We start from the raw sequence: 20,081 nt of genomic DNA on the forward strand, positions 1-20,081 counted from the left end.
CAACTGGGGGAAAGTGGGGAAAATTTTGAAGTAAATCAAGGCCTCGGTATATGTTTTAATAGTTTATATCATGTTCATCCTCTTCATATAATCACCTGCAAGACCTAATGGAGTGACAACTGCACATATCAAGGTCACATTGACCCAGTATGCTGCCCTGGGGTAAATATGTGCTATTATGCCCCAAAGTCTCCCACATTTAGTGGATTGTGTCAAGTTCGGTCAGACAGTGCAACATGATTTTATTATTTGCCCGCAATCAGCAGCAGTTACACACAGCAGGACTCTGCCTCTCTATGTGTGTACCTGTGTGTTTGTGAGTAGAGGTTTATTTAGTGAAATATCCAAACATGTAAGAAGAATAAAGTTTTCTAGTCTTACAGTTAGTATTAATAATAAATAAGCTGATCCGATTTAGTTAACGTTGTACTTTAGTAGTAATGTTATCAGTTATATTGAAATACCCCTCTTTTTTGACAAGAAAGGCGGAGTCTTGAGATTCGGAGAGTCTTCTGCAAGAGTGTCCTGGGCTGTCATTAGTAGAATTAATCTATAAAAATAATAATAATAATAAATAAATAAATAAAAATGAAAAAATAAAAAGCCTGTGCATTCCCAAAGTGGCACCTGGGCAGTTTGTGGTTTCTTCCATGCAAACTATTTGCAACAGATGCAACTGGTACTTGCTACCAGCTCTGACCACTCCCTAGACCTTCAGAATGAGATTGTAGCAATGAATTTCAAAGCAACTGCCAACAACAACTTACCAAACAGCCAGTGAACGCACATTTTTGTCTAACGGTTGCTGGTCGGTTTATAGGCCTCTGTGACTTGAATCAGTGTTTTGTTTATTTATTTATTTATTACAAATATACTGCATGGTAAAATGTCAAAATATCTCACATGAAAAGGCATTCTAATCAAAAGCATGTTGGCGGAGTGAATCCACCCTTGACATGTAAATGCTATTTCACCATTTTTGTCTAATTTAAATTGAATTTGCATTACAGCTCTTTTTTTTTTAAATGGGGGCAAAAATAGCTTTTAAAAAAGCATGCCAATTCCAGCCTATCACTATGTGGCCATTTGAATTTCTGCTGTGGTATACCGCCTCTGTTCCTGGAAGCTTTATTGTAACTTTTTTTCCGTTTATTTATTTGTTGTCTGATTATTTGGCTTTTTTTTATTATTATTATTATTATTATTATATTCGCCGTTGATTATTCATGTTGTCGTTTACTTTTGTTGGTTGTGTTGAGAGGAAGGGGCGGAACGAAATAGGACCCAAACATCGTCCAATGAGAAAACGCCCTGTTGGCCCAACAGGCATCCCGTCATGCTCGCGGACTCAGCGCTACGTCAGCAGTGATACAGAAACATGGCGGTGCCCATAACGGAGAGCCCGGCTGTCGGCGCTCGTTTGTTGATAACAACTTTTGTCACGACGCTAATATTTCACAGCAGTGTGGCCGACATCGCCGTGGGAGCTTCGACGACAGAGGAGGCTCCACACCGCCGGTTTGAGTACAAATACAGCTTCAAAGGGCCGCACCTGTCTCAGAGTGACGGCGGTATCCCTTTCTGGATCCACACTGGAAGTAAGTTTGTGTCCAGCTGTCAGCATCACTGAACCGCTGCTCGTCAAATCTCTTCGACAGCCGTTTGTCCAGCTGGCACGAGCACGGCTGAGGCCATGTCCTGTTTGTGGTTTGTTTCGGCTCTGGGGTGTTCAGAGGCGACAGCGGCTTGTTTTGTTCATTCACAAGTGCACTAGGAAATGCTTTGATTTTAGCACTCGACTCCCAGTCACATTTTCATTCAAATCAGTGCAGAGCTGAATAAGTCAGAGTTAAGTTCGAAGTCCTGACTGGCGCTGGGGAGTGTGCAGACACAGGCCTCCTCATTGTTGAACTTTCCTCTTGCAAAAATAGGCCTTTGGAGTCTTGCATCACACTGTGAGTATTCCTGCTGATACAAGAAAGCTGCACCAGCTTACACTGCATTCTCTCTAAATAACACTGCATGAAGACCACCTTCATTAGCATTCTGCAGGTTATTTCCTCAGTGAACTGTTTATTGGTGGCTTCATTAAGTGTGTGAGTAGAGGTTGACAGGAAGCAAAGAGAGAGAAAACAGAGCACCCAGCATATTGTGAATAAACTTTTTTTCTGTTGTCCCCCAACAGCTGCAAAGATTACTGTCACATTTGAATGCATATTAAATATGACCTTTTACACATTCCCAGAGCACAAGCTGATGCTCTTCTTTGCTCATTTTGTCTTACAAGAGCTCCAAAGCCATACTTCCTGTGATATAAAACTGCTAAAAATATTTATTCATTTATTTATTTATTGACCTGGTACAAAGTAGAAGCAGTGTAGCATTTGGAGAGGGGAAAAAAGCGTACAAACAAATCAGGTGCTAGGCAGTAAAGAGCTTATCAAGTAGGTACAACTTGATAATGCTGACGTGTATTAACAGTAATACACCTCTGCAGCAGTAGTGGGGGAAAAAACAACATTTATTGTGTCACTGAGTTCTTTTCCACAGATTCCTCAAAGTTTGTGATAAATTAGTAAGTAAACTCACTTTGCGTCCTCTCTCTGTTCTAGATGCCATTCCTAGCGCAGACCAGGTGCGCATTACGCCATCCCTCAGGAGTCAGAGGGGTTCTGTTTGGACGAAAAACAAAGTCAACTTTGAGCACTGGGAGGCCGAGGTGACATTCAGGGTATCTGGAAGAGGAAGAATGGGAGCCGACGGTTTGGTAAGAAGGGGAAAAACCTCAGTGTGGGCTGATTGTGCAGCTGCTAGGGTCTAGCTTAATTTTCCACCGTCTACTCCAGCATATTCCAAGCTAGCCTGTGCCAGTCTCTTCCTCATGATGAGCATAAACATAAAGAGAAATCTTTCTAAAGCCAATAGGAAACAATTTTTTTCAAAGATGATAAGAAAATGTGTGTTTGTTAGCTGTTAGCTGACCAGTCACATGAATGGCTGAGGAAAAACACTCTCAGTGATCCCACACTGATTATCACTGCTTCTGGCTCAGCTCAGCTTAAACCCCCTCCTCTATATTGGACATTTAACAACCACGTATGGTGGTAACTCCTTGAGGTGGATGGCTGTTGCTCGGGAAACTGGTTGCAGATCTTCTGCACCAAAAAAAGTAGTTTTTCACGTTTGTCTTCAGTTACTTGCTAACTTCTAGCTGAGTGATAGTAAAATGTCAAAAGGTCCAATGCAAATTAGAAATGAAAAAGGTTCACCTTCAAAATAAAGTTTTGGCTCAGTGCTGCAGCCAGCATTTTTCAAAAGGCACATCTTTTACTTTGAAGGCAAACCTTCTCCATTTCCACTTTTCACAGTTTCACTACTGCTCAGAGAGCAGCTGGGCAGTGTTTGTAGACAAGACCGCAACTTCCATTGAAACAAAGACTGTAGCAATATGGTAGCAACCAAAGCAGTCACAATGAGGGTTTATCTTACTGCTTGTGCAATACACATTTTCACTTAGCAACAAGGGTTGCCAGGGGGTCACTGACCAGTCCATAGGGCTGTGTGACTGGGACTTTAGCAATCATTTTCCCTGTAACTACCATCAACATCCAATAACTAGTTGAGGAATAATAATTTTTCCCTCATAGCCAGTATTGACTGTGTGGATGGAAGAAATCTCCCCATTGCTGTACAACAGGCCAATATTTCTTTTGTGGATAATCTAATAGTAGATATTAAGAAACTTGCTTCTAAAACCTGTTTCACCTACACACCCTGTTTCAGGTGTGTCATACCCATAGGGTTGTATGACAAACACTGCCTAACAAGTGTAATGTGAAGCATAAAGATATTGAGTTTACTCCATCGAGTTTAAAATAAAAGTAAAATTTTATTTGTATAGCATTTTTCAAGACAAAAATCACAAAGTGCTTCACAGAAAAACTAAAACATAAAAACAAGTTTAACCTTGTAAGAGGTTAAACTTCTCTGGGGAGCCTAAATGAAGCACTTCACCCAAATACACAATTGCATGCTACAAATATGTAAAATTGCAGATTTTTATATTGCCAATGATGTAGCAGTATTTCATGCAGTTCAGTTAGGTGCTGTTTCATGTATATAGCACCAAATCACAAATAATCTCAAGATGTTTTATATTGAAAGATTGAAAGAAAACCCCAACAATCAGAGATTAATAGTGACTAATGAGTAAATACAGAGTTGTGTGTAAACACATCAAGAGTGAAAAGAGGTGAATAAAGAAGAAACACACAATGCATCACAATAGACCCAGTAACCTTGGCCTGTTACACCATATCGTCATCTGACACAAACTTTAAGCTTTATCAGAGAGGTTTTAAGGCTAATCTTAAATAAGTGCGCTTCCTTCTATTTTTAAATACTCTAGGAACCGCAAGTAAACCAGCACTCCGAGAACAAAGTGTTCTGACAAGGACACTATAGCTTATGAAATGAACTTACACTGTATCCGTTTAGGTCAGTTGTTAACAAGAAATTGGAGTAGAGAAATGGTGCACTGTGTAGTCAGTAAGTGGCATTTTAATCTTTATTAGATAGTGACAGTGTAGAGATAGAAAAAGGAGAGAGGAAATCAAAAAGAGAACAGATAAATGTATGACACTCAACTCAGCTGGGCACGCAGAAAAGGCTCTGATCTGATCTGATCACACTGTCTTAAAATAATATTGCCAAACAATCAAAATAAAAATTGCTTTCCAATAGAAAACAAATATATGTGTATGTTTGTATATATGTAATCACCCATATATCAAATTTCCTTTAAATATTAAATCAGATATTCTTTATTCAGCTCTAATCCCATGGATTCCAAACAAGTTCTTTCACATAAATGAGCTATTTATTGTTTTGTTTTTTTATTTACTGACTTCTTTTTATGCCTGACAGGCCGTGTGGTTCACCAGCACACAAGGCCTGGAGGGTCCAGTGTACGGAGCTGCTGATCAGTGGAACGGAATTGGAGTCTTCTTTGATTCTTTTGACAATGACGGAAAGGTTGGTGTCAGCTATAGTTTTTAATAATGGTAAAACCTTGATGAGTAATAAGTGTAAAGTGTAAAGCACTATAGCTTTATTCACATTTGTTTCTGTTATTGTGTGGTGCGAGCAGTCGGTTGAGAGACTTTCTGCCTATATTATAACAAACAGCTTGATTTCTCAGTCAGGAATCATGTTAGCAATTAAGAACCCAGAGCTTTTTGTTTACGTGAAATTTAAATTTTACTTAGTTAAATAAGATTACCTAAACATCAAATCTATTTCTGTGCTTTAGATGACAAAAAGGATTCATTTGTTTCTTTGTTTTCTGGGAATCTTTCCAGAAAAATAACCCAGCTATTCTCGTCGTGGGAAACAATGGCAACCTTGTTTACGATCATCAAAAGTAAGTAAACATTTCTTGCGCTTTCCTCTGATGTCATCACCAACTCGATTTTACCAACTTAAAGAAGATTAGGAAATATGATTATATTTGCTTGGAAAGTAAATAATCCTCTCTCCTTCCTAATCTCCCTTGGGCGAGTGAAAGCTTTAAATCATTTTTTTAAATCTTAAATTCTGTGCCTACTGTACCATAAAGTATATACGCAGGCATGAATGTTATTATCTAATAAACGTGAGTGTGTTTTCCTCAAAGTTTAACCGTAATTATGAGGTGCAAGTAATAGTTTTTTGTTTGTTTTCACACAGCGATGGCTCCACGCAGGCCCTCGGTACATGTTTACGAGACTTCCGCAATAAACCCTACCCTGTCAGAGCCAAAATAACATACTACAAAAGGACACTGACGGTAGGAGAAAACATGAACCTTTTAGCATTAAGTGTGTATATATTCACAATGTGAAGTAAGAGGAAAACAATGGCACTTTTGAGACAGTAAAAATGTAGCTGTGTTTTTGTTTTTACTGTTTTTCCTCTTCAGGTCTTGATCAACAACGGTTTCACTCCGGACAAAGAGGACTACGAGTTCTGCACAAAGGTGGACAACATGGTCATTCCATCTGACGGTTTCTTTGGCATTTCAGCTGCTACCGGTGGTTTAGCAGGTATTATTCTATTTGCTGTTAAAAGACTGGTAAAAAACCCAGTAGTCGCTCTTAGCTCACTTTCTAAACTGAGCCACGCTCACAGGCATTTTATCAGCCGCATATTTTTCCTCTTATTGACTTAGCTCCTCCTTTTACCTTCAAAACCATCCATATGAGGTGATAGCTTCACACCACAGCTGCAGATTTGTTGGCTGCACAGAAACGGTTTGAATCTTTTGTTCCACTATTTCCCAAACAGTGACTGTGGAGGTCATTTGAGTACAGTCCTTTTCTTAGCAGTGTGGTCTTCTGCTGCTGTAGCCCATCTGCTTCAAGGTTTGATGTCTTGTGCATTCTGAGATGCTTTTCTGCATTTCTTGGTTGTAAAAATGGTTAACTGTCATCTTCCTATCAACTTGAAGCAGTCTGGCTATTCACCTCAGACATTAACAAGGCATTTCACCAGTTTTTGGAACTGGAACTCGCTAGATGTTCTCTCTTGTTCGGACCATTAAAACATAGACATGTTTTTTTTGGAAAATTCCAGCAGATCAGCAGATTCTGAAATACTCAGATTAGACTGCGTGGGACCGACAACCATGCCAAAAATCACATTTTTTTCCTCATTCTGATGCTCTGTTTGAACTTAAACAGGCCCTCTTGACCATGTCTACACATCTAAATTCTTGCTGCGATTTAACTGGCTAATTAGATGTTTGTATTAATGAGCAGTGGCAGTAGTAGCACTAGAAATATTTCATTTGTACTGTCTAGTAATTTTCTGTAGTTAAAACATTATTGAAACATTACCTCAGTCTTATGATGACGTCACTAGTTTTGCTGGTCTGGTCTTGACTAGTTAAATTGTTTCCATCTTAACATTATTGCCTATTAGTGCTACCTTTAGTCCTTGTTCCTAGTATCACTATTTGACTTACTGCTTATTGGTAATTGCTAATTACTAATATAGCATGATAGTATTACCTTATTGCAGTTGTTTCTGAGATATTAAATATATATATAGTCTTAAAGTGTGGTAATTCAATAATTTTATTTCTGATGTTTGTGATTTTTCTCATTGAAATTTTCTTTTGTCCGTCAGATGACCACGATGTTTTATCCTTCTTGCTATTCAGACTCACAGAGCCTGGCCAGCAACCGGTAACTACATTTTTTTTTTTTTTGTCTAGAACTCCTAATACGTTTCCAATCCGTTGTGTCTTTTACTCATTCTGTAGTTGTGTGTGTGTGTGTGTCTGTCTGTGTGTGTGTGTGGACGTGCATGTGTGTGTGCATATGCACTATACACCCAAGCAGAGCCTCTATTGAGTTCACAGAGGGGTTTTTTGTCTTTCCCATTGAAGCCCCCAGTTGAATCTGAGATTCCTAAAGAAGAGAAGGACAAGTACCAGGAGGAATTTCAGAACTTCCAGCAAGAGCTCGATAAAAAGAAAGAGGAATTTCAGAAGGAGCACCCGGACGTCCAAGGAGAACCAAGTTAGTTTTCTGAAGCATGATGGTCCAAACAGTTGTGTAAAATTACACAATGAATGAAAAATACACATTTGTTTTTATTTATATTCTATATTAATCTGTTAGGTGTTACCTAAAAAAAAAAAGTTACATTATTTGAAAAATATGAATCAGAATACATTCAAAACAAATATGTCCAAATATTACTTTTGTAAATCTACATGAAAAGTTTACAAATTTCTTTTCTATAAGTAGGTTTTAATCTGCAGTCTCTTTTTTCAGTCGATGATTTGTATGAGAGTGTGAATGACCGGGAGATTCGTCAGGTGTTTGAAGGCCAGAACCGGATCCATCTGGAAATCAAACAGCTCAACCGGCAGCTCGCTATGATCCTGGACGAACAGCGTCGATACGTCTCCGTCATCACGGATGAGGTCGCCAAAAAGGGGGCAAACACTGAGTCAGGACAGGTGGGCATGTCATCAAGAAGCAAACTTACGCAAGCTAAAGGTGTTCGCTGTAAAGCTGCAAGATAGATTTTTAGATTTTGTTACGAATGGAGAAGCATGTTTCTTTCTTTTCTTTTTTGTTTCTTTTTACATTTTAAAAATGTGTGTCGGGACTTTGGACTGTCTTTCTATGAACTCCTACCTTATTAAACTTTTCATCTGAGCACTTATCAAAACATAGGAAACCCTTTATATGACAGCTGTAACAGTATGAACTTTGAGACCATTGTGCTTCATTTCTCTCTTAGCTGGATTCTGCTGGTCAGCAGCTGGGCTCCATCGTAGCCACGCAGCAGGAGGTTCTCAAAAGCCTGAACGAGTTGAAGTAAGTAACAACAGTGTTTGTTGTTGACAATCAGTTATTCTTAAAAAATAGCTGTTTTTTCAAAAAAACAACATAAAGACACATCCGTGATACTCCAGAAAAACAAGGGAAATCCTGCCGCTTAAATCCATCACATCACATTTAATCTTAGGAGAGGCTGGCTGCGACATCACAGGTGTCTGCTGTCCTGATAATCCAGCGGCTGTAACGGCTTCCTCCACAGTTGGTAACGCTCGATTTCTAGGCCCAGATTTACTGATGCATTGCGCCAGTGTAAACTGGGTTTTGGCACAGAGACAAGAGTGCCCAAATACCTAATACCAATTACCTAATAAAAAAAACCTCATTTGCAATGAATCCGTTGCATGATAGAGAAATACCGCATGAGCGGGATAGTGTTGCAGTCGTTTGGACAGACTTTTTGACAGCTGATCAGGAAGCAGAGAAACCCAAAAGGTGGCTGATTAGGAATTCTGTCATACCACAATTACAGCACAAAGTGCACACTGATATCCAGCTCTAAGATTTCATTTTTCGCAGAGAATGATTGATTCTGCTACTTAGAATAAGTGAGTCTGATTTGGTGTGTGGGTTCAATGTTATATTAGGTCAATAACATATCTTTGCTTATGTATTGTTTACCATAAGCTCTTTATGGACTATGTCATTGTGGGCATGCCAGCATTTTTAAATATGTCTGCTGCTTGATGAGTGAGTCGTTATGACTGACTTATGAAACAGCTACGTAGTCTTACTCACTCTTTTCTCAGCCATTTAGCACAAATATTTATTTTCCTTTCAGGAAAACTTGATTGACAAGTTTGATTCAATCTGGGCGTTTTTAAAATCGAGCTGCACGAACAAAGAAACTGGATTTATTTATTTTTATTAATGCATATTTGTCTTGTGTTAATTTTAACACACCATCTGCATAAAGATTTAATCAGAATGACAAGATATTAAAGATTGTAGTTTATGTAACATTAATCTCTCATGTATCACAAAAAAGCAAGCTGTTTATATGCCCTAAATCCAACAGGACATTCATTCTCAGATGACTGCATACATGATTTTCTTTATCATATTGTTGACCCATAATTCCCGTGGCACTCGACTCTTGGTTACTCGTTTGCTAAATCTACCCAAGCACTCTCAGTTTTTGTTTTTTGCTTCTTTTTTTTAATCCTGTAGTGAGTGGGAAGATGTAATAATTGAATATTAAGGGTGCTACACAGGAGTAAGCTGATTGGCACAGTAAATAAGTTTGCTGGCAAAAGGCTTCAGCAGCTTCTGCTAATGTGCTAATGTGAGCAACTGATCTGTATTACTTTGTAGATTAAGTGCTCAGTTTATCCTGACCCGTCTTAAACACAGAGTTTATGATAGGACTTAGTCTCGCTCTAAACCTACATAGAGGGCTCTTTGCTCATAAATGGGTCACTTGGAGTAGACGAAGATTAGACGTAGGGTTTAATAAATGCTCACTTACTTCCTCAAGGGAGATTCCCCCCCCCCCCCCAATGTCCATGAAACAAATTAGATTTTGTTTGTATGTCGTCCTTGTTTCAGACCTCGACCATGTGGCCGAGCAAGAAAAGGCCCCTTCTTAGCACCGTTCTGCCCTTATCAGCTTAGTAGTCTTTAAATACATCTGTCATATACAAGCAAAATACAGTGTCCCATCCTTTTGATTTCTTGTCACAATCTCCCTCAGGGCTGTCTTGCTTACACTAGTGGAATTCTGCTCATTTGTCTTTTTTCCCCTTCATAATCGCCTTAGACGTGTTTAAGATGATAGAGGGGAAACTAGTTGCTTCCTCCCTGTAAGTAATCAACTTTTAGAAATTACATTTTGTTGAGAAATGTGATCCTGGCTTAAAGTCTTTCTTCTCTTCTGGGAATGCTTTGCATTCAATGTAGTCTTCCTTTAGTGATTAATCTGAAAGTGAAGATGCAGATTTACAGATTTCACATTCAGTCCTTGGTGGGCCTCAGCACTAGCACCTCAGAGTGGTTTATTCTGCTATCTGACGGGGTGAATGTGAGAAATGATTTGTACTAATTTCCATTGATAAGTCAAGGGTGAATGGCAGCTTGACACAAATCTTCCAGACAGATGATGAAGTGACCAGGATAAACCAGTCGGAACTGGTCAGCATATGTTCTTTTGACCCTGACTGTTCAGTTAGTGGTGCACAGGAGTTATAGAAGAGTGTTTCTACCAGATATAAATGAGCAATTTAAAGATTGAGACGGTAAAATGCTTCCACGGGTGATCAATTACAGTTAGAAAGGCTCTCAATTTCACGCACATCCACATTAATGGGGACCAGCTATCAGATGCTTTGTTACATTTTCAGACAATTTTTTAATTTTGTCTTCAGCATGTTAGCCGTCCCTCTCATAGATGCATAATCCACGTGGTGTCCCCCTGTTTCTGAGCCATTTCTTATCCCTCTGTACTTGTAATCTGTTGTAAGAACATGTTTTTATAAGGGATTAATTTAGCAATCATGACCTCTTTTATCAGATGGCAATTTTCTGTTTTTTCAAAGTTTGAGAATATGTAGCCTCCAGTGAATAGGGATTAAAAGATTAATTTTTAGACAATTTATATGACTTTAAATAAGCAGCACCTCACAGCATGTTTACTGTTCAGCATGTTTCCCCACATGAATTCAATCAGCAGTGATTTATTTCAGTCCTTTTGAGGCTTCTTTAATGTTAATGTCCAGTCAGTAAGCATGATGTCTCTGTCCCTCTGCAGAAGCTCCTTTCACGAGTCGCTGAGACAGATTGGCTCTGTCCAGAATCAGGGTAATCAAGCCGCTATGGGGACATACGAGACCATGCAACATTTCAGCGACATCAAGGAACATCTGCACACCGTCAAAAGGGACGTGGAGCACCTGGTTCAGCGTAATGCTCAGGTATGGATCGGAGTCTGAACTCTTCTGATCTGTTTTACAACAAAAAAGTGTTGACTGAACTCGCTGATCTGCATTGTGTTGTTTAGAATCCAGCTGACAAGGTCCTGAAGTGTCCCGAGTTGCCTCCCATGCCTTCCTGCTTATCCACTGTTCATTTTGCAATCTTTGTCGTGGTCCAGTCAGTCCTATTCTTCTGCTACGTCATGTACAAGTAAGATATCAGGTTGTAATTTGGGTTGCATCTGCCTGGAAATCTAACCACTCCTCTAATTTTTTTTGCATCCTTTTCTTCTTTTCTTTTGCAGAAGTCAACAAGAAGCAGCAGCTAAGAAGTTCTTTTGATGACCTACTTTCATAAAGCCAAAGTGTATACATGAGGGAATGTCCATTTCCATTTCTTTTTTTTTTTTGATGGGGTTTGATTATTTTCAGTGTAAGTTATTTTACTTGAAAAATTGGTTTTGCTGTAGATGTTTTTTTTAATTCATTGCGATTTGTAATTTGATCAGTGTAACACTTCTGGATTTCCAACATGATGTAACATGTTACTTACAGTATTCCTGGTTGGTCAGATCCTTAGATTCTTTTTAAAAAAAAGAGAGAAATCTGCCACAGTCCCATTCCCTGTGTTTTGAAATGTGCAATTTTGTATAAAATACGGCAGAACTATTGATAATGTAAACCCAGACATTGGATTTCTGGGACTGTTTATCTGTTTCAGTTGAGTCAAACATGTCAGAATCTGACATATCCTCTACCTGAACAATTTACATAAACGACTGTAAACAAATAACTGCACCATGCCTGGTTATTGTTCCACACTTCATACATGATGCGTCTATGCTCAATAATTTGTTTTCTGTTAATTTCTCATTATCACAATTTTCCCACCTATTGCAAAAGACTTCCTGGACGCTTTATTAGGTTAACCATGCTAATACTGGGTTGAATCCTCATTTGCCTTCAGAACTTCCTTAATTCTAAATGTCAGATTTAACAAGATGCTTAAAACATTCAACAGACATCTGCACATCCACGACTGGACTCCATTGGACTGTGATCGGGGGTCTAGAGGCCGTTTTAGTAGAGTGAACTCACATTCATGTTTAATAAACTAATGTAAGATGATCTGTACTTTGTGACATGGTATCATGTGCTCGTGGAAGTATTCATCAGGGGATAGGTACACTGTGGTCATAAAAGGATGGACATGGTCTGCAACAATACAGTACTCAGATTATAGTGTTTAAATGACATTGACTAAGGGGCCCAAAGTGTGCGAAGAAAACATCTTTGACACCAGCAGCCGGAACCCTTCATAGGTATGCAGAAGAGCATCTCTTAATGCACAACACGTTGAAGCAGATCCGCTATAGCAGCAAGAGACCACATCAGGTGCAACCCCTATCAACTAAGAAAATGAAACAGGTGTGACAAATCCATGCTTTTGTTGTTCACACCAAATTCTGACCCTACCATCCAAATGTTGCAGCACAACTTGAGACTCATCAGATTTTCTCCTTTCCAGACCATTCTTTGTAAACTCTAGATATAGTTGTGCAAAATGTATTGACACAAAATGTAGTTGTTGTGGGCCTCGGATCAATTTCATGGCCATCCATAAATTGGTTATTTATTTGACCAGTCGCAATACAGAGACTAGAATGGCAGCTGACCAGATGACTTTGTTAACTAGAACAAAACTGGAAAACAAGCAAAACATTGTGTAAAAACAAACCAAAACAAATTGTATTCATTTTTATATTTTGGTATAAAAAGTGAAAGATTCAATTCTTTCGGAGGCAAAAAAAGAGCAGATTTACCTCTCTGGGTTTTAAAAAATTTTGAAAAACCGAGAAGAAAAAAAACTCATATTTGCCATCAACTTCTGAAAACAACTGTGAATAGTTACAGAAAGCCCACCATCTCTGGGCTATAGGTCATGCAGGATGAAATAAAGGTGAAGAAGGAAACTGTTCTCTGGTCCAACAAATTAAAAGCACTTTCAGAAATGATGGACACCATGAGGGGGAACATCCTGCTCATTACCAGCGCACTCTTCATAAACATGGGATGGTGGTTGCTTCCTGAGCAGGTAAAATGATTACAAGTGGGGTAATTATGACCCCATTATTTCTTAAATAGCAATAATTTCTCTTTATTTGTTTATCATACTGTTTCTTTCCTTTATGGTGTTCAATATATTTTGAAAAAATATATCAGCCGGATTGTACATCCCATCACCGGTACTGGTACTTATAAAGCACTTCTCTGCTGTAACTGAGTAGAAAAGCATTCCATTCAAAGAACAAGTCTCATTCACCCAATCATACATGCGTTCACACAAGTGGTTTTATTTTCCATATTCAGACTCTGATGAATGCAGGTTCATCTCCAGGTGCAGCATCTTGCCCAAGGATACCTCGATACGCAGACTGGAGGAGTACTCAAGGCTCAAAACTACAACTCAAAGAACTGTACGGATCCTCTGGTGCCAGACATCACAGGCCACCATGACAGGTCTCATATCCATCCTCCTATGGCTGAGAGCTGCTTTGAATCCAACATTTTTGAGGCCTCCACAATCAGGCAGGTGGTTTAAATGTTGTGCAGGAGTTCTCTATGATGTTGTTTGATTGTATTAATGAAATTAAAAACAAAAAAATAAACTCTTACAATCTGCACTGTACTCTCTTTGGTAGTATGAGCACCACCGAGTTATTAAATCAGCAGAGCAGCTTTCCTAAAATGTTCAGCGTGCAATCATTCGTGTACAGGTTCCTCGCCAAACTTGAATTTTGATTGCGTGATAGTGAAATGAAATGAAAGGTCCCCACCCTTCCTGTCAATCATCCTCCCACGGAACAATAGCACTGCTTGAGGGATGGCTTCACGGGGATAAACAAGACTCTAATCCTGCTCCTCTCTCTCCACCCTGCTACTCTGCTCTTGGCAGTATAAGCTGCACACGGGCCAACCCGTACTTTACTAATATGATTAAGCAGCAGTGGGTGGAAGCCACATATGTGTGGTGATAAACTGAAGACGCCCCACTCCAAAATGATTTTTGACACGAGCGCGTCTCCAACTGTTGCCAAAGAATCCCAGCAGTGTCAGAGTTATTCGAAAAACATCCAGAAAGTCCCGCATGATTTAAAAATAGAGAGAAAACAGGCCATCTGCCTCTTAGTATAGTGAAGCAGGAAGGATTAAATCCAGATTATGGACGAGGCAAAACGTGTGTGCGTTTAAGTGTGTGCATGACTGTGTGTGTGTTGTGTATGTTTCTGTTGCTTGTTGCCAGTGTGTCCTTGGGTCCATAGACAAGCAGCAGGTTAGCTAGAGAGCTACCACTGGATTTGACAGCTATAGGAAGCTGAAGCGAAGGGGAGCAGGATCATATTCATCAGCTCAAAATTCCTCGTAGCCATAAAGGGTAAAGAGTCCCAGAACTGAAGATGGCTTTCTTGATCAAGAGCATGATTGGGAACCCCCTGTCAGGAATGGGTCTTGGCGGTGGAGGTGACAAAGAAGAGGAGGCCACCCCCTCAGATCCTGCCAAAGCCGCAGGGATGACACGCGAGGAGTATGAAGAGTACCAAAAACAGTTGGTGGAGGAAAAGTAAGTAGCAACATGGAGGGTACCCCCTGTTTTTTTCTTAACGGCTGTCACGGGCCCACCAAAAACAGTATGGCTGCTGACTGTGCAATCTGACCTTGACGAGCTGTGTTCTGTTTCATCTCATTCATTTCTTTCACAGTTTTCCCTTTTTAATCTTAATATATGACTTTAATCTTCACACGTTAGCCTCGCTAAATCTTAATGCCAATGTGGATATTATTTCTTTTGAATTTACAATAAGCAAGGTGTGTTTCTGAGCAGTGGATCTGTCATTGAAGGTCACAGAAATCATACCACCACAGTAAAAATGCTGTAACATTTAATCTTTTTTTTTTTTTTTATTCATATTGTTCTACAATATAATCCGTCAGGGCTATATGTCATAATGGACCCAGCTCAGTGATCTTCTATAATCTGTCATCTGATTCTGCATCGAGAACAGTTATTGCTGACATTTTGAGTGACTTATTCAAATTTTGAATTTAAACAAATAATCAAACAAAACCTACCGCGTGAAGAGCATTTTCTCACTTTTTTTCTTTTCACTTTCTTACTTGTCTTTAAAAATAAAGTAACATTAATAATTTTGCTACATTAAATATTGAAATAATGGCATAATGTGAGTTTACAAATAATTAAATTCAATTAGTTTTTTTTTTTAAATGCACAGATTCTGCAGCATGAAGCAGATCCATGCAGCCTTTATTACATAACAAGTTTAATCCTGCCTCTCTACTCCCATGTTTGGGTACTTAAATCCGTTTAATTTTGAAAGGCATCAGAAAATGTCTACATCTGTATTAACTGCACAATCCTACCATTGATCAAATTCTCCAAAATGATGATTCACACACAAACAGAATTTGTTAAAGAAAGAAAACGAAAGATAAAAAGCACCTCTTCAAAGCAAAAATACTTGTACTGCTGTGAATAAAATTTCAATTTCAGTTTGTTGGACATCTTAACCTTAACCACCTTGTTGTTTTTTTCACTATAGTTTATATTGTGGTGCCTTGGCTGGATTTCAAACCTGCTTGCCTCAGTCTAGCCCAATAATCCCATCTTTAATTGGCTGAGGGAAAGTACACGAGCTTTGTCTCAAAAATGCAGGAATATGCAGAGTCTGGCAATCACGATCATCACGTTTTTAACTTGTCACTGATAACCTGAAATCATGATTCAAAGATCAAAGTATCATCATTCAGAAAAAAGTTTAAATGTTGTTTATAATGTTACGGTGGAATAATTTATATATTAAATACGCAAATGTTCTTGCTGAGCAGCAGTCTCAGCATGTACTTCATCTTTTAAAGTTATAAGTGTTAAACTTGGGCAGCACACATTAAGAAATATTGTATCATTTTTATTATAAGAAATATTAATTTTACACATTTTACATATTTTTTAAAAGCTGCAAAATAAGAAAAAAAATTACATGTTAAATATTAAAAAAGAACAGCTATACCACATATGTCTACTAAACGTAACTTTGTTAAAGCTGCTATTAGATACAGCATGAGCGTTCCAAAAACAGCTAATAGGTAAACTAGCAGTAAGTAAAATGTTATTTTTTATATATTAAACTACATACTGAGAGCCTGTAGGTGGAATGAACCATGTTAGTACATAAAACTGAAATTAACTGGAGGATGTTGAAGGCACTGAGCATTGATGAACACCAAACAATAAAAAGCAGAATAAAATACTTTAAAGATTTTTTTTCTGTAGTTATGTCAGAATTTAAAAGAAAATTTAAAAGTAAACCAGATTTCTTGCACATTCGTGGTTCGGGAAAACTTTTAATTATGACTAATGGCCAACACTGAAGGATAGTTTACTAATAACATTTTTTTGTCCCGGAAGGATGGAGAGAGATGCAGATTTCTTGCATAAGAAGGCAGAGAGGGCAACACTGAGGGTGTGCCTCAGAGATAAATACAGACTCCCAAAGGTAAGTGTACCCACATTTTTTTACTTTTACTTTGGGGACTTACTCTAATTTGATACAGATTCATTATATTAATTAAGGCTGTGTCAGGTTCCATGAAATCGGAATAATTTTTATTGCTTTTTGGTGATTTACACCATTGTCTACTAATATAGTAAATTACAGCTATTGCTTTACTTGAGTTAATAGACTTCAAAGATGCACTTTCAATACAAGAGTTCACTTTTGCAAGCATTTTATAAACATATTAACATTCAATATATTTTCATAGAAGCTAGCTATAAACAGAGGTAAGTACAATTAAAATTGCAAATATAAATATATTAATATACCTAATAGACCCTGGTGGTTTTGGTTTAAAAAACATTAAAACATGCTTATACTGTATCTGCTCACAATAAATGTGTTTTCAATTGTTTAAATGTAATTTTTTAATTAGATTACAGGTATGTATGAGGGATTTTTTTTAAAGATTAGGGCAGGTAATAATAATTGACAACCCTTTATTAAGCTTTATAAAGAAAATTAGATGGCTGAGCTAAGTGCCCTGTCTGTAGGTAGAAATAGCTACTTCATGGTTAGTTTAGGCTATCTTACTCTAATAGTAGTGCTTGGCAACTCCAGCCTGGACAACAGGAGGTCAAAGTCATGCCAGTAGATTAGTGGAAAAAGATTCAGCCAGTGTCCCGGAGATGTTAGCCTATGTGTTGCGCACTGCGCCTTGAGTCGGACAAAGCCAATTGCCACTGAACAGGTGTCCCAGGCTCATCAGGAAGCACCAAAGTTATTCAGAGTGATCTGGCTTTAAGAAACAGCAGCATCTACTTTAGAGTGTTCAAAGTGAGCTATTCCAGGATTTCCAAGGACTCTGAAAAGAAAAAGAAACTTTAATGGAAGGAGAAAAAAAGGTATGGTAGATTTTTTTTAACACCATTTAGAGCTAAAGACCAAAAGAGGGACCTTTAATTTGATAAACATGTGATTAACTATGTGTTCTTTGGTGGAAATGGCAAAATAAGTTTCTGTTACAGGTTTTCTAACATCGTGATTGTTATTTATCTAAATGAAGAAATGAAGTGATGACCTTGGCTACCGGAGGTGTTTCTAACAATCTCTTGCAGCAGGCATGTCATTGTTTGTGTTTGTGTTTCAAACGGCAAATGGATTTCTTAGCACTGTTTCTCTTCTAAATTGAAACCACATAATTATCATAAGGATAATGGCTGAAAGAAGTACGTGCAAATGTAATTATGCTTGGAGAATGATGGCTACATCGCTCATCACTCTTAAAGGGAACAAAGGTCAAAGTGTTTTTACTGGAGATTAGCATTTGAAATAGATTTATCAGCAACAAGAAAAAAACCATTCTTTGAATTATGTGAAGCAGACAATATGAATAAAAACATTGGTGTGGTAAGAAATAGGAATGAGGTCTCGTGCAAGGCTATAGAGGATATCTTTAGATTCTAATAGGAAAGGATAAAGCAGGTCTGCGATAATCCCTCAGATTGAACTTTAAAGTACCTGTAGTCACAGCACAGTGCCTACTGCATGACTTTTCCAGATATTAAGTGATTAGATTTTGTTTGTTGAAAAAAAAAAGGCTTTAAATTTAGCATGTTTTCTGATGCAGTGACACATGAAGTGTGGCAGTGTGGATAATAACATCAGATGAGACTCATGCCTGCTTGATAAAAACACAGCCAGCCGGAATATCCTCGAGTGCAGTTACTTGAACGTGGATTAAGACAGATATCAGAGTCTATCTGTTTGTCTTCTGCCTTGTTTTTAACTTTGCTTGTTTACAATTTGATTTCAAACCCAGAAAAATGTGCCTAATTTGAAAATAAAGGGGTAAAAGGTAGATCTTTAAAAAGCCTGTTCAATTCTCTTTGTAAGAATTCAACATAAAATGTAGAAATGCAGTGATCATTATCCAGCTCGCTTTATAAATCAACTTTCACCTTAACGCACCGATGTTCCTGGATTCTGACCGTGCTCTCTGTTCTGATGTTGTCACTGTGCAGAGCGAGCAGGATGAGAACATGATCGAGATGGCCGGGGATGACGTGGACGTGCCCGAGGAGCTGCTCAAGATGGTGGATGAGGACGCTACAGAGGAGGAAGGCAAAGACTCCCTCCTGGGTCAAATTCAAAACTTGCAGAACATGGACATGGACCAACTGAAGGAGAAGGCCTCGGCGACGGTCACCGAGCTGAAGACCAAAGCAGAAGAGAAGTGTTCCGTCATGTGAGCGGCCAGAGAGGGCGTGTGTGTTCACAAAGTCAGGAAGAAGAAGAAGAGAGAAGAGAGGAATGAATATCGCCACTTCCTGGGGGAAAAAACACGTCTGGGATACAGTCAAAACGTAAAAATGCCTGCAAAGTATTCATTTTTCTTTTAAGAACGAAAAGGCATTATCTTCACCAGGGTGTTATATCTTTACCACAACCAGTCTGCATCTATTTAAGAATATACATTAAAGGTTTCCATGTCAGCTGATTACTCGGTGGGTAATCGTTTCCAACTTTCCATAAAAACAAAATAATACTATTTGAAATCATGTGCTGAGTGCCCTATCCGCTCCCTCCCCCTCATCCCCGTTTAGACAAGAAATCTAGAAAAGAACATTTTCCTGAGCCACTGCCACAGTTGATTTCTTTTCATAACTCCTTCATAAAGCTACAGGCCCTGATATATTTCGAAATTTGTAATTGTCATATAATATAGACTTTTTTTCTCTGTTTATCAAAAAATGTAAATGTTCAATCTCTAAAATTGTTTTGCGGTTCATTAAAATAACCAAGACTTATTAAACCAATCCTGTCTGCGTATTTCCACTTTCCTTTTGGTTTCATGGTGATTCTAGATTATTTTTTTTCTTTTGTATATGGTGTTGAACTAATGAAATGTAGTCTTTTTTTCTGTCGGTGTTACTACAACAGGTGATCTTTACAAGTTTTGACATTATAGTTGTAATAAAAACTGTTGTGTCTGACACATTTGCGGAGACGTTTGCAGATTTGCACAAACTGTAATTTCAAAATCATTACAATAAAAGCAATGGTGGCTACACTGAGAAAACTTCAAATAAAGACATGTGTGGAATACAAGTAATGTCTTGGTTTGCATTGTTAAGCTTGAAATATCTTCTCAAATATCTGACTTTTTTATGTGTCAGTTATGTGCAGCAATTTAAATGGAAACA

General features: G+C 38.3%; 2 protein-coding genes across 2 annotated transcripts; both read left to right on the top strand.

The window, feature by feature from the left end:
* The first annotated feature begins 1,314 nt into the window (after window positions 1–1,314).
* Window positions 1,315–12,092, top strand: lman1 (lectin, mannose-binding, 1). Its single transcript, XM_005720356.1, has 13 exons — window positions 1,315–1,598; window positions 2,613–2,767; window positions 4,927–5,034; window positions 5,361–5,422; window positions 5,728–5,827; window positions 5,960–6,083; window positions 7,168–7,226; window positions 7,430–7,562; window positions 7,821–8,008; window positions 8,296–8,372; window positions 11,140–11,302; window positions 11,389–11,513; window positions 11,608–12,092. Exons 1-13 carry the CDS (start codon window positions 1,379–1,381, stop codon window positions 11,642–11,644), a joined length of 1,551 nt encoding a protein of 516 aa, XP_005720413.1. The 5' UTR covers window positions 1,315–1,378; the 3' UTR covers window positions 11,645–12,092.
* Window positions 12,093–14,569: 2,477 nt separating this feature from the next.
* cplx4a (complexin 4a) lies at window positions 14,570–19,986 on the top strand. Its single transcript, XM_005720358.1, has 3 exons — window positions 14,570–14,924; window positions 16,788–16,875; window positions 18,900–19,986. Exons 1-3 carry the CDS (start codon window positions 14,761–14,763, stop codon window positions 19,125–19,127), a joined length of 480 nt encoding a protein of 159 aa, XP_005720415.1. The 5' UTR covers window positions 14,570–14,760; the 3' UTR covers window positions 19,128–19,986.
* The last annotated feature ends 95 nt before the right edge of the window (window positions 19,987–20,081 follow it).

The sequence above is a fragment of the Pundamilia nyererei genome, unplaced genomic scaffold, assembly GCF_000239375.1.
Source record: "Pundamilia nyererei isolate P.nyererei 1_Seehausen unplaced genomic scaffold, PunNye1.0 scaffold00002, whole genome shotgun sequence".
Lineage (NCBI taxonomy): Eukaryota > Metazoa > Chordata > Actinopteri > Cichliformes > Cichlidae > Pundamilia > Pundamilia nyererei.